The sequence below is a fragment of the Myotis yumanensis genome, unplaced genomic scaffold (assembly GCF_028538775.1).
Source record: "Myotis yumanensis isolate MYYU_CA2020_CCGP unplaced genomic scaffold, mMyoYum1.0.hap1 SCAF_14, whole genome shotgun sequence".
NCBI classification, from domain to species: Eukaryota; Metazoa; Chordata; class Mammalia; order Chiroptera; family Vespertilionidae; genus Myotis; species Myotis yumanensis.
In genome coordinates, this window is record NW_027223765.1 from 24741616 (window position 1) to 24754669 (window position 13054).

The 13054-nt window shown below is 35.4% G+C and overlaps 1 protein-coding gene across 6 annotated transcripts in view; it reads left to right on the top strand.

Moving 5' to 3' along the window:
* Positions 1–13054, top strand: part of ATP2C1 (ATPase secretory pathway Ca2+ transporting 1) — a 124354-nt gene that overhangs the window by 34531 nt on the left and 76769 nt on the right. For all 6 annotated transcript variants that reach the window (XM_070433385.1, XM_070433384.1, XM_070433387.1 and 3 more), the window contains 3 exons: positions 7872–7982; positions 9915–10031; positions 12457–12546. In XM_070433385.1, coding sequence (XP_070289486.1) covers positions 7872–7982; positions 9915–10031; positions 12457–12546 — 318 coding nt within the window. The remainder of the gene's footprint in view (positions 1–7871; positions 7983–9914; positions 10032–12456; positions 12547–13054) is intronic.

Genomic DNA, 13054 nt, shown 5'->3' on the forward strand with positions numbered 1-13054 from the left:
TCATAGTTCCGCCTGGTCACCTAGCTTCTACTGCGCATGCAGTCAGCAAAGGAATTTCCCCACGTGGGGATTAATGTCCCTTTGGCTGAGAAATGTGGCGTTTCCCTGGAGTGTCTGAAACTGCCCCTTAGTTAATCAGGCTTAATGTCTGATTCCATTTGCTCCTTTCCTTTGTTAAGACATACACATATATTTAAATTTTCTTATCTATCCATTTACATACATAAATTAAAAACTATGAATTCATACTGATGCTGCCAATTCCAGTCCTATACCACAGGGCTTAGTCTTATCTTTTTTCCCCCCTATCCTTTTCCCTTTCCTTGTTACTTCCTTCTCCCAAGGTGAGAAACCTGATTCTCATTCACAAAATATTTACTTATTTGTTTAATCCTACTGCACACACAAAAGTAGCTTCAGAATTGCTAATTTTTCCTTTGTGAGAAACATATTTTTAAACTAGAGTATAATCTTTGGTTTTAGCTTTAAAGTATAGTCATAACCTGTTTTCCAAAGTTACTTAGGTAATTTTTTCCCTTACCTACTTCTGTATGGTTATGTTACTCATCTATATATATAAAAGCCTAAGTGACTGAACAACTGAACAACTGGTCGACTGGTTGCTATAACACACACTGACCACCAGGGGGCAGACGCTCAATGCAGGAGTTGTCCCCTGGTGGTCAGTGCACTCCCACAGCCAACCTCCTGTGGCCCCTCCCCTGGCCGGCTGGCCAACCTCAAGTGGCCCCTCCCCCCGGCCCACCTCCCGCCACCCTGAACAGCCCAGAACGAGGCCGATCACCGGCCAGAATGAGCGACCCCCTCCCTGCACAAATCTGTGCACCAGGCCTCTAGTTTATAATAAAATTAGGTCCATTTATGAGCTGTTTCTATTTTATTTTAAGTTCTTCCCACATCCTGTTTGATTTTAATTTCTTAAAATCTTTTTGAAGTAAATGATGACTTTTTTTCTTTGTCATTTATCTGTAATGAAGATCTTTTTAAAAGGACTACATATGCTTAAAGTTAGATAGAGTTGGAAATGCTGGTAGTTCATTTGAAAGGAGCTGTTCTCTGGCATTCCCTTAGGCTTACTCGCCTCATTCCTTAGTGACAACTCTCATTTCTATATTTTCTACACTTGGGGATTTATTCTATCTATAAATGCTTGGAATCAGTTCCCCAACTCACTCTTCTTTGTTATGGTTGCATAATTTGAGACCCAAAGTCTCCTACAGACTGAATACTAATTCCCTTATTGCTGGGGTAAACCATGAGTTAAATTATTTTGCAGACCCTTATTCTTTCCTTTTCTTTTTTTTGAGTTATAATTTACATACCATAAAATTTGCCATTTTAAGTGCACAATTGGTGGTTTTTACTATATTCACAAGGTTATGTGCATTGATCTAATTACAGAACATTTCCATCACCCCACAAAGAATTTATCCATTAGCAATCATTTCCTGTTCTTTCTTTTCCCCAACCCTGGCAACCACTAATTTGCTTTTTGCCTCAGTGGATTTGCCTATTCTGAATATTTCATGTGTGACCTTGTGTGTTTGAATGACTTCTTTCTTCTATTCAACATTCAGCCACATTATAGCATGTTTCCTATCTTTTTTCTGGTTAAATAATGTTCCATTGTATTGATATGTCACATTTTATTTATCCATCATCATTTGATGGACATTTGGTTTCTATGTTCTGGCTATGTAGATAATACTGGTATTAATATTCATGTACAGGTTTTTTGTGTGAATGTATGTTTTCAGTTTTTTAGATGTATACTTGTGGGGCGCAGTTACGGTGTTTTGGCCAGGTTCAAGCCTCGGACCTATGAAAGGACAGGGTCCTCTCATTGCCACGTGCAAGTCCCAGCTGGAGGGCAGGGCCCTCCCAGCACAATCATAGCCAACGGCTGTGTTTGTAAGCTTGAACCTATGGTCCGAACACGTAGCCCCACGTGCCTTGTGATAGAGTTCGGGTGCATGTAGTTAAGTGAGGTTGGAACTCACGAGAATGCGGTAAACAACGTGATCAGGCCCCTACTTTGTCTTGTGACATCTGCTATAAAATAAAGACATGGCTTGTGGGCGCTGTCGTTGTCTCTTCATCAGGGAGGCAGCGTCCCACCGAGACCCAGCTGTTATTCTCTTGTCTGTCTTTCCTTAATCCTTTCACCCCTGCCACTCGGGATCACCCTTGGTCGTGCTGGCGTGGCACATATACTCAGGATTAGAAGTGCTGGGATATATGTTTAGTTTATTGAGGAACCCCCACAGAGGTTGCACCATTTTCATTTCCACCAGCAATGTTTGAGAGTTCCAATTAATTTCTCAACATCCTCTCTAACATTTGTTATTTTCTGTGTGTGTTTTTTAATTGCTCTTTTAGGAGTATGAAATAGTATCATGTGGTTTTGATTTGTATTTTCCTAATTACTAATGATATCAAGCAACTTTTTATGTGCTTATTGGCTATTTGAATGTCTTGGGAGAAGTTTTTATACAAATCTTCTTCCCCTTTTGTAATTTTGATATTTGCTTTTTTATTGTTGAGTTGTAAGATTCTTTCTATATTCTGAATACTGTATAGGAATGTATCCTATACCTATACTTGCACAAGCAAAGAGGTTTGTGCAAGGGTGTTCCTTGCAAATGGGCAAAAGATATATGAAAAGGTGCTCAATCTTAGTAATGAAAAAAAGTGAATTAAAATAACCATTTCATACTTATCAAACTGGCAAGGATTTTTAAAATGTAGTGATGCTTACTTTTGGCTAGATTGCAGATGTTGGGAATTTATTTGACACAGTCTCTTTGCAGAGCAATTTGCAATAGCTGTGAGAATAAAATTTACAAACACCCAACAGTTTTATAATCAGGTTGGTGGAAATCAGACTCTTTTACGGGATCATGAGGAAAGCATTTCAAGGACCCATGCATGAAAAATTGGGGTGTGGCAAAGTTTATTTGGATGGAAATAGACCCCTGGGTTTCCAATGTCCCATCTCTGTCCATCCAACCATGGAAAAAGTCTCACTTAATGGTGTCATTGAGAGGATCAATTAAATTGAAGTACTACTATATAATGAAATGCTCAGTGAGCTATTTAAAAAAGGAGGCAGGTCAGTATGTGTGGTGAAATAGAGAGATCCAAGATGACTTGAGTGAAAAAAAGCAAATTCTAGTTATGTGGTTACCTTTGTAATTTAAAAACAACCAGAAAAAAGGCTTGTAACATACCTGCATAGAAAATGACTGGAAGTATACACAGAACACAGTTAACAGAGGTTACTACTGGGCAGTAGGACTGAGGAGTTGGGCTTATTATATTAAGCCTTTTCTTGTTACTTGCTATTTAAAATCAATGAACAGGTTTTTTTTTTAATAATTAAAAATGACTTAGTAATCTAATTTTTACAATTACAGTGTTTTTTTAGGAAAAAGAATGTAAAAAATTTTTTGGGGGGGTCAAGTTGATTATTTTGTATATGATCCCTGTTGGTCTCCAGAGGTAAATGCCTTTTTTTGGTTGTTATTTGTATTGCTCTACTGAAAATGGATTAGAATGAGCTCTTGCTCTTGGATACAAATATATAATAGCATTGAAAATCCTGTTTCATTCCCAGGCGTTGTAAGTATGGGAGAAAAATATGATTTATTATTGTGATTATAAACATGATTTGTGATTGTGCTGGTTTTTAATTTGCCAAATGAGGAATATTTAGGGGCTGGTTTACATTGGAGCCTGATTGTGTCACTGTTCTTTGTGTCCATGTTCTGGAACTTCCAGTTTCAGTGTGGAAGGTAACCTCTTTACAGCATTTCCCTTAACAGAGGTTACTAATTCATTGTTAGAAACCTCAGTACCATAGACTAGCGATTTTCAGCTCGTGTGCCGTGTGCCGCAAGACTTTTTAAAACATGCAATACCTAACTGTTTAATCAGGGGCACTAACCTCTTTTTCCTTAGGTTGTCAAAAAAAATGACAACAGTCAACACAATAGCTAACCGGTGTGAATGAACCAAATTATACCTATTTTTTTTTGTCAGATTGGCAAAAATATAATGTTTTTGGGTGTGCTGCAGAATAGTAGTAATTAGTTTATGTGTGCCATGAGATGAAAAAGGTTGAAAATTGCTGCCAAACATAATAAAGAGCCTATGGTATCTCCTTGCACATTCCTAGAATCTTATAATTTGAGGGGACCAACTTCTTACCCTATATAAAAATCACTAGTGTTATATACTAGTAAGTTTTGGTAGTTGGAGACTATACTTTTGCCTGTTGATACTAGTTCTGGTCTTAATCTTGGCAGACTATCGTGTTTCATATAGTAGTCCTTAAATATTTGAAGATGCCTGTCATATCTTTTATTTATCTAGGAACTTTTATTGAAATTCAGTTAATGACCATTCACTGGCTTTCATAATTCTCTAGGCCAACCATTTCTAATTTATTCTACCAATCTTCTTCTTAAGACCTCATTTCCAGAAATGTCACCACTTTGCAGTAGGCCCTAATGATGGTCTAACTGAATATAGATTCAAAGCGTGGATGGATCGTATAGTGCTCTAGAGTCATTACTCTTTGTCTAAAAACTATACTTCTCATGATTCAGTTTAAGATTATTATATTTTTTTCAGCAGTAGAGTTACATTGGGAATAATTTTACAGCTCTTTAAATGGAGTATGAGGGCAGCTTACACATGTGTTTATCTGAATTGTCATTCTAGAGTCTTATGGTCTGGAACTTTAAGAGTTGGTTTTTGAGTTTGGGTTTTTACATTTTTCTTTAGTAAATATGTACTGTGTGCTTTTACAAATGCAATGATGGTGCTATGTTGCCTCTACTTATTGGTTCAGCCTGAAAAACTCGTTTGCATTATGATGCAAGGTGGCTGCCCCTCTCCACCTTTGAGTTGATGTTATCTTTGGTAAGCATATTGTTTCGGTAGAGTTGTTGATAAAGTATTAAGTAGAACATAATGGCTACACTATTTTACCTTCCCACCATTAATATATGAGTTTAAATTTCTCTACATCCTCACCAACACTTGTTATTTTATTTTTTTAAATTTCAATTTAAAAAAATTCTGGCCATCCTAGTACATGCAAAATAGTATTTCATGGTTTTGATTTGTATTTCCCTTATAACTAATGCTGTTGAATATCTTTCCATGTGCCTATTGGCCACTTGTAAATATACAAATGGAGAAACTTCTCTTCAAGTTTTTGACCATTTAAAAATTGGGTTGTGCCCTAACTGGTTTGGCTCAGTGGATAGAGCGTCAGACTGCGGATTCAAGGGTCCCAGGTTCGATTCCAGTGAAGGGCATGTACCTTGGTTGTGGGCACATACCCAGTAGGGAGTGTGCTGGAGGCAGCTGATTGATGTTTCTCTCTCATCAATGTTTCTGACTCTCTATCCCTCTCCCTTCCTCTCTGTAAAAAAAATCAATAAAATGTATTTTTTTAAAAATTGGGTTGTTTGTAATTATATTGTTAAGTTTCAGGAGTTCTTTATATACTCTGGATATTAAACCATTATTTATAAGTGATTTGCAATAATTTGTTCTATTCTGTAGGTTGTCTTCACTTTCTTGATTTTGCTCTTTGATGCATAAAAGTTTTTATATTTGATACAGTCTAGTTTACTGTTTTTTCCCTCTTTTTGTTGCATGTGGTTTTGGTGTCATAGTTAAGAATTCATTGCCAAGATTCTAAGGTCATGAAGATTTATCTCTGTTTTCTTCTAAGAGTTACGCGGTTTTAGCTCTTATATTAAGGTCATTGATCCATTTTGAGGTAATATTTCTACATTGTGTGAGGGAGAGGCACATCTTTAATTCTTATTGTTAAGGTTAGTGTTTTTTATTCTTAAAGTTTAATATTAACCTTGTATAATATATGGTCATACACCCTTAACTATTGAATACTAGATAGTTCTTGGAACTGGGCATTTTAGCTCTTAAAATATGTTCTTAATATTGATTCTTCAAGAATGACTCATACAGAGGCAATAGGAGAAAGGTTTGATAAATTTTATTACATAAAAAGAAATTTATTTTTTGCATGGCAAACACCTTCAGTCAAGACACATGATAGACTAGAAGAAAATATCTGTAACATATCACAGATAACAAGCTTAAGATCTCTAATATATAAAAAACTTAAAAATTTAAGAGAATAAACTATAGTAACCTGATAGGATAATGAACAAAATACATAAAGGATAATTCCCCCCTCCCAAAACATATAAAAATGGCCCCTAAACATATGAAATGATTTCAAACTCATAATTAGAGAAATGCAAATTTAAATACACTGGGATACCATTTTTTAGCTTGACAAAAATTAAAGTATAACAATCCATTCTGTTGGTCAGGCCATGAAGAAACACGTTTCTGATATGATAAACTAGTATCACCCTTTTTGGAGAATTTGGCAATATCCAACAAAACCATATGTATGTATTTGCCTTTTGAGCTATCAGGTTCAATTCTCGGATTTTTTCTATAACTTACAACTGCAACAATAATGAAACTTCATATGCAACATTGCAATCTCATACATAGGAGAGTAGTTGAATAAATCATGGTATATCTACATAACAGAGTACTATGCAGCTATGAAAAGAATAAAGGAGATATGTGAACTGATTTCTTAAATAGTAGATAAATCTCCAGGATATATTAAGTGAAAAATAGTATTTATAGATCATATTACTCTAACAAGAGAAAATAAAATGTACACACACCTGGGCATTTTGTGTAAAAGGAAACAGGAAAGATACAATGAGATTGGTAACACAAAGAGAGATGGAAAGGATGGAGAGGATTTGATACCTCTCTGATTTTACCTGTTTTGAGTAGTTTTGACTATTAGTACTAAATTAATATTTCAGATACTCAAATAAAATGAACAAAGGTAGGAGAGAGGTTGGGGAAAAAAATCCCAAATGGAATAATACAAGCAGAAACAAATGATCCTAACTGTATTTCACATGAATAACATAACCATGCTGAAGGGTGGACATGGGGAGAACTAACCTAAGTAATGTTGCTATATAGGATTTTGACTATGTAGGCTAAGGCTATTGACAAAAAATAAAATAAATTATAAATAAACCTAAGGCTAAAGCCAAAAAAATCCCGGGCACAAATATTGTTAGTGATTTTTTTCACAGTGGTATGGTTAGAACTTCAAAACTACTCTGTATTCTAGATTAGAGCAGATATATACTTATGAAGCTGCATATGTAGGTATCATGGTTACCATCGTCTCTGTGACTTGCTCTGCTTGTTTGCAGCCCCTTCACTAGCTTGTGCATCCTCTGCTTGTATGGCCTCTTTTGCTTTTTGTTTTTCCACTTGTGTGGTGCTTTAAGTCTGACTTGCTGTCATGGTGCTTCGAGTAGCTAGGTGTCCTTTCTGGATAGTTAAGAAATGAGCTGACCAACAGGAGTAATTAAATGGAGAAAGCTTAGCTGTCCTTTGTCCCTTGTCCCTTGTGTAAAACATAATGAGTTTAGAGGATTCTGACTACAGGGAATCATTAGGATCTGCTGGACAGGACATTTATTTTACTTTTTACTCATTACATTGGTGTAAAAATAGCATCTTTTAAATTTAATGTGAAAATTATTTTGTGTTCTAGCTGGCACTAATTTTTAGAATGTACTTTCTGGAAAAAATCAGCACATGGTTAGTATAAAATTATCTTAGTACTAGATACTCATTATTAATAATTTTTTTTCTAATTGGGAAATAAGTTGCTGTGAACATTTGAATTTTTATTCTAGACTGCATTAGAAATGTTTGGTATTTGCAAATATTTTTCCTTTGGTTTGATTTTCTAGGTTGCACGTTTTCAAAAAATTCCTAATGGTGAAAATGAGACAATGATTCCTGTATTGACATCAAAAAAAGCAAGTGAATTACCAGTCAGCGAAGTTGCAAGTATTCTGCAAGTAAGTGCTTGGTGGGGAGGAAAGGAGTACCTAGTAAAGTCAGTCACTTAGACTATTGATAAGTGCTGTCCAGTAGAATTTCCATGATGACAGAGTACTCTCTTCTGTGCTACCCAGCATAGTAGTCACTAATTATAAACATGACTATTGAATACTTGGTGTGGCTAGTGTAGGGGAGGAACTGAATTTCATTTTATTTAATTTTTACTTATTGAAATTTAAATAGCTGCATGTGGCTAGTGGTCACCTGCTTGGGCAGTGCCTCTCTAGATCATTAGCATTACCAGGACTGTTAGTACTATGTAAGGATTAGTTGGATTAGGAAAATAATCAATTTAATTATTAACGTAAGTAGAATTAGGAGTTAATCTTTTTTAATGTGTTTTCTAAAGTAAAGTAAAAGCTAATAAACTTTAATCTCTTATTTTGAAAAGCACAATCTAATGAAACATGAAGAAAAGAATATTTTTTATTTTTCCTTAAGAATTCACATATTTTAGTGATTGCATTAAAAATATTGGCAGTCCCTTATTTGATGGTTTTCTTTTTTGGTTGTTGTATTTATATTCTGTTTTAAAACCACTTATTTTAAATATATTTCACTTTTGCAAGACTCTGTTATTGGAGTGTATTATAAACTTTGGCCAGAGAAACTATTTTAGGGGTGCAGGTAATTTAATTTTTTAATGATAGTTACTGTAATGAATAATGAGAGACAGTGGCTGAAGAATATAGGTGGTATTCATAGAACATAAAATATCCCAAGAACCAGTTCATCTTACCTTCATTATTTTGAGTAATTTAGGAACCAAAAATTTTCTGCCTGAAATAATTATATAGTCCAAGGGCAAAGTTAATACTACTAATATCAAGGTTTTAATAGGCTTAAAGAACACGGAAGGCCATTATGGCTCATTGATTGTTTTGGGGAAACTAATTCTAAAAAACAACAATGAAAGCAAAAAAAGCCAATTAGAATATAGTGATATTTTACTTTCTGAAAGAGTGGCTGGTTTGTATTCTTCTTTTTCCCCGTAGAAAACTATTTTTTTGTTGCTGTTTTTATTAATCCTCACCAGAGGATTTTTTTCCATTGATTTTTTTTTAGAGAGAGTGGAAGGGAGGGGGAGAGACACACAGAGAGAGAAACATCAATGTGAGAGAGACACATTGGTTGGTTGCCTCCCATATGCACCCCAACCAGGGCCAGGGATCAAGCCTGCAACCTAGGTATGTGCCCTTGACTGGAATTGAACCGGGGACTCTTCAGTTCACAGGCTGATGCTCTGTCCATTGAACCAAACTGGCTAGGGCGAAAACTATTTTTTGTTTGTTTGTTAAACACCAACTTGTTGCTTACATTAAAATTTTTTTTATTAAGGTATAATTTACATAAGCTACAACATACCCATATTTAGTGTACAGTTTGTATTTTGACAAAAATAACCACCACCACAATTAAGATATAGAACATTTTCATCACTCCCCAAACTTTTCCCCTGTGTCCCTTTGCAGTTAATCCCTCCCAGTGTATACCTCTGGCCCCAGGCAATCACTGATACGCTTTCTGTCAGCATAAATTAGATCTGACTGTTGTAGAAGTTCCTATAAATGTGATCACACAGTAGATGCTCTTTTTTTAAAACTATTTTTATTGATTTCAGAGAGGAAGGGAGAGGGAGAGATAGAAACATCAATGATGAGAGAGAATCATTGATGGGCTGCCCCCTGCATACCCCCCACTGGAGATGGAGCCCGCAACCCTGGCATGTGCCCTCAGTCAGAATCGAACCTGGGACCCTTCAATCTTCAGGCTGACGCTCTATCCACTGAGCCAAACCGGCCAGGGCACACAGTAGATACTCTTTTGTATTTTTCTTTTTTTGTTCTCTGCTAATATTTTCAATAACTTTTATATGTAAAATCTAATAGGCTGATCTTCAGAATGGTCTAAACAAATGTGAAGTAAATCATCGGCGAGCCTTCCATGGCTGGAATGAATTTGATATCAGTGAAGATGAGCCACTGTGGAAGAAGTATATTTCTCAGGTGAGATACTGTTAATAGTAGAGTTCCCTTTGCAGATGTCTAATTTACACCCTTTTTATATTAGGAATGCTAACATTTTTTAAAGTAATATGGACATCTTAGAAAAAATTTTTAAAGTAATATAACCATCTTAGAAAATTAGTAAAAGTAAGTTTGACAATTTGAATTCAGATCACCTGGGTACATATTTTACCTTTATTTATACTATTTGTATGACCTTTATTATCCTCTGAGCCTTGTCTATAAAATGGGGATAATAATGGAGGTAGTAAGCTATTGATAGATGATAGCTGTTTTTAATTACATTTTATCAATAACCTAATCTTTTCAGAAAAATGTATTGTAAGATTTTTTTCTTACCTTGATAACAAGTTATGTTAGTGTGAAAAGCTACAAGAATCCTATGGCCAATTTTCCACTAGTAGGGTTAGTTTGCCAAATTTTTTTTTTTTTAGTAAAGACAATTTTTAATGTCTTTAACCTGCATCATGGGGTTGCTGTAAGAATGAAATGAAACAGTGCCTATAATGTAGTTAAGCACAAACAGTAATTAATAGTAAATATCACTTGTCAATCATAAAGCATTAGGTGACTCTACTCCTTTACAGAAAACATAACTTGTTGTTTTGCAGGCATTTGTTGAGCCTGTAAGTCAGCGGTTCTCAACCTGTGGATCACAACCCCTTTCGCGGTCGAACGACCCTTTCACAGGGGTCGCCTAAGACCATCCTGCATATCAGATATTTACATTACGATTCATAACAGTAGCAACATTACAGTTATGAAGTAGCAACGAAAATAATTTTATGGTTGGGTCACAACATGAGGAACTGTATTTAAAGGGCCAGAAGGTTGAGAACCACTGCTGTAAGTGGTGTCCTTAGTACTATGCCACACAGCTTTTTTAGAGGGAAATAAAAGAAGACCACGGGCCTTGTCCTCATAGTGTGATGATAACATCTGACATTGAAGAGGGTTTTATGGTTTACACAGTTCTTTAATATACATTCTTAGTTAATTCTTACCACAATCTTTGGTATAAGGTGCTATTTTATTAGATGAAGAACACTTAGGGCTTAATGAGATTAAAAATTACACAGAAGTGACAAGAGCTGTATTCAAATTGGGACTCTGACTCAGTCAAGTGTGTGGTTTGTCAGCCCTGAACCACATTGCGCTTGTAGTTTTATTTTGCTAGAGCAGTGATTTTTCAGTCCTCTATGCAGTCAGATCACTTGGGGAGTGCTCTAAAAATGCCAAAGCCTGGGCCCTATGCCCAGAGATTCTGATTTAATTGGTGTGTGAACCTGGGCATTTGTTAGAAGTTCTTCACATGATTCTGATGTGAAGCAGGATTGGAACCACTGTGCTAGGGATAGAGCCGTAAAGGGAGTGGGAGGTGGTGGCGTCTCACCTCAGAGCTGTGGTAACCAAGGGCTGGGGCTTTCTGCTGGGATAGATTCTTTGTAGTTTAGTACTTTGAAGTTTTGACAGCAGTTGGCACCACTTCATCAGTGGAGGAGATTCTGGCAACAGAGTGGTGATGTTTAAGGAATAGGATGTCCCACTGGAAAAATTTAGGGTGGCTCTGATGTTTGGTCACTTAAGTGCTGCCTGATTGGGTTTGTGCTGTGGTCTTGTTTCTTCATATACTATTGGCTCTGCTAGAATGGGTATCAGAAAAAGCAATCTTGGGAAAAGGCTGCTTCCTTTTTGTAATCTGAATTGTAATCTTCACTACTTTACTTGGTATAGGAATATTGAGGACTGTTTTAAACTAATAATTTAGGTGTTCTACCCAGTGTTTAACTTAAATCTTTAGCTTAAAAATCATTTTCCACTTATTCTAGCTTCAGTAGGAACATATGTATGTACATATAAAAAAGCTAATATATAAAATACATGTTTACTGTAAGAAATTGGTAATTAGTTTTTTTAATTCTCACCCAAAGACATGCTTTTCATTGATTCAAGAGATAGGAAAATAGAGAGAGAGAGAGATAGAGAGAACGATGTGAGAGAGAAACATCTGTAAGTTGCTTCCCATACATGCCCCTACCAGGGATCGAACTTAAAACCTGGGTATGTACCCTGACCTGGAATCCAGCTGGCCACCTCTTGGTGTACTGGCCAACACTCTCACCAACTGGGACACTCCATCCAGGCAGGTAATTGGTTTTAGACATTGATAATTAAATTTTTTTTTTTCTGAAAGGAAGATGTTATAAAGTGGTAACTTTAAATGTAGTTAAGTGTAAACTTTTTTGTTAATTGAAGAGATATACAAAGTAAACTAAATGTAGACTCGTAATTTTCTAATCATGTCTCAATAGCTTTTGTGTGTTTTTTTTTCAAGCTTTTGCAGTAACGGACACAACTATCATTCATACAAAACTGTTAAATTGCTGTTTGTTTTTACTTTCAGTTTAAAAATCCCCTTATTATGCTGCTTCTGGCTTCTGCAGTCATCAGTGTTTTAATGCATCAGTTTGATGATGCCGTCAGTATCACTGTGGTAAGAAAAAAATATATATATATATATATTTTAAACTGTCAATTAATCATGGAAATTAGGATTGGCTTTTATTTTGGAAAATGAATTGAGAAATGCCTTAGTGTGTTCTCAGGTTTGTTTTCATTAGTTTCCAACTTGCTTTTAGTTGCAGTAATCTCAATGTTCAAGGGTTAGTGATTGGCACATGTGAGAATTTAACAATTTGGTAATTTCACAGATACAAAATATTTTATAATAATTTTCCAGTTACATTTTCAATTTATTTTACTTTCCAATTGAGAGTACATTTTGACTAGTTGTAAACTAAAGCTTCATGCTTGTGAAACTAAAAGTATGATTTAACAATGCACATTGTATTTACTGTGTAAAATTTTATTTTTTCCATCTGGGGTATTCTAACTCTCATTGAAAATTTTCTCATCTTTTTTTTTTCCTTGCCTCTTGTTTCACTGTAATATTAAAATTTATAGCAAGTAAAACCATTGAAGAAAGCAAGTGTGTTATGCAT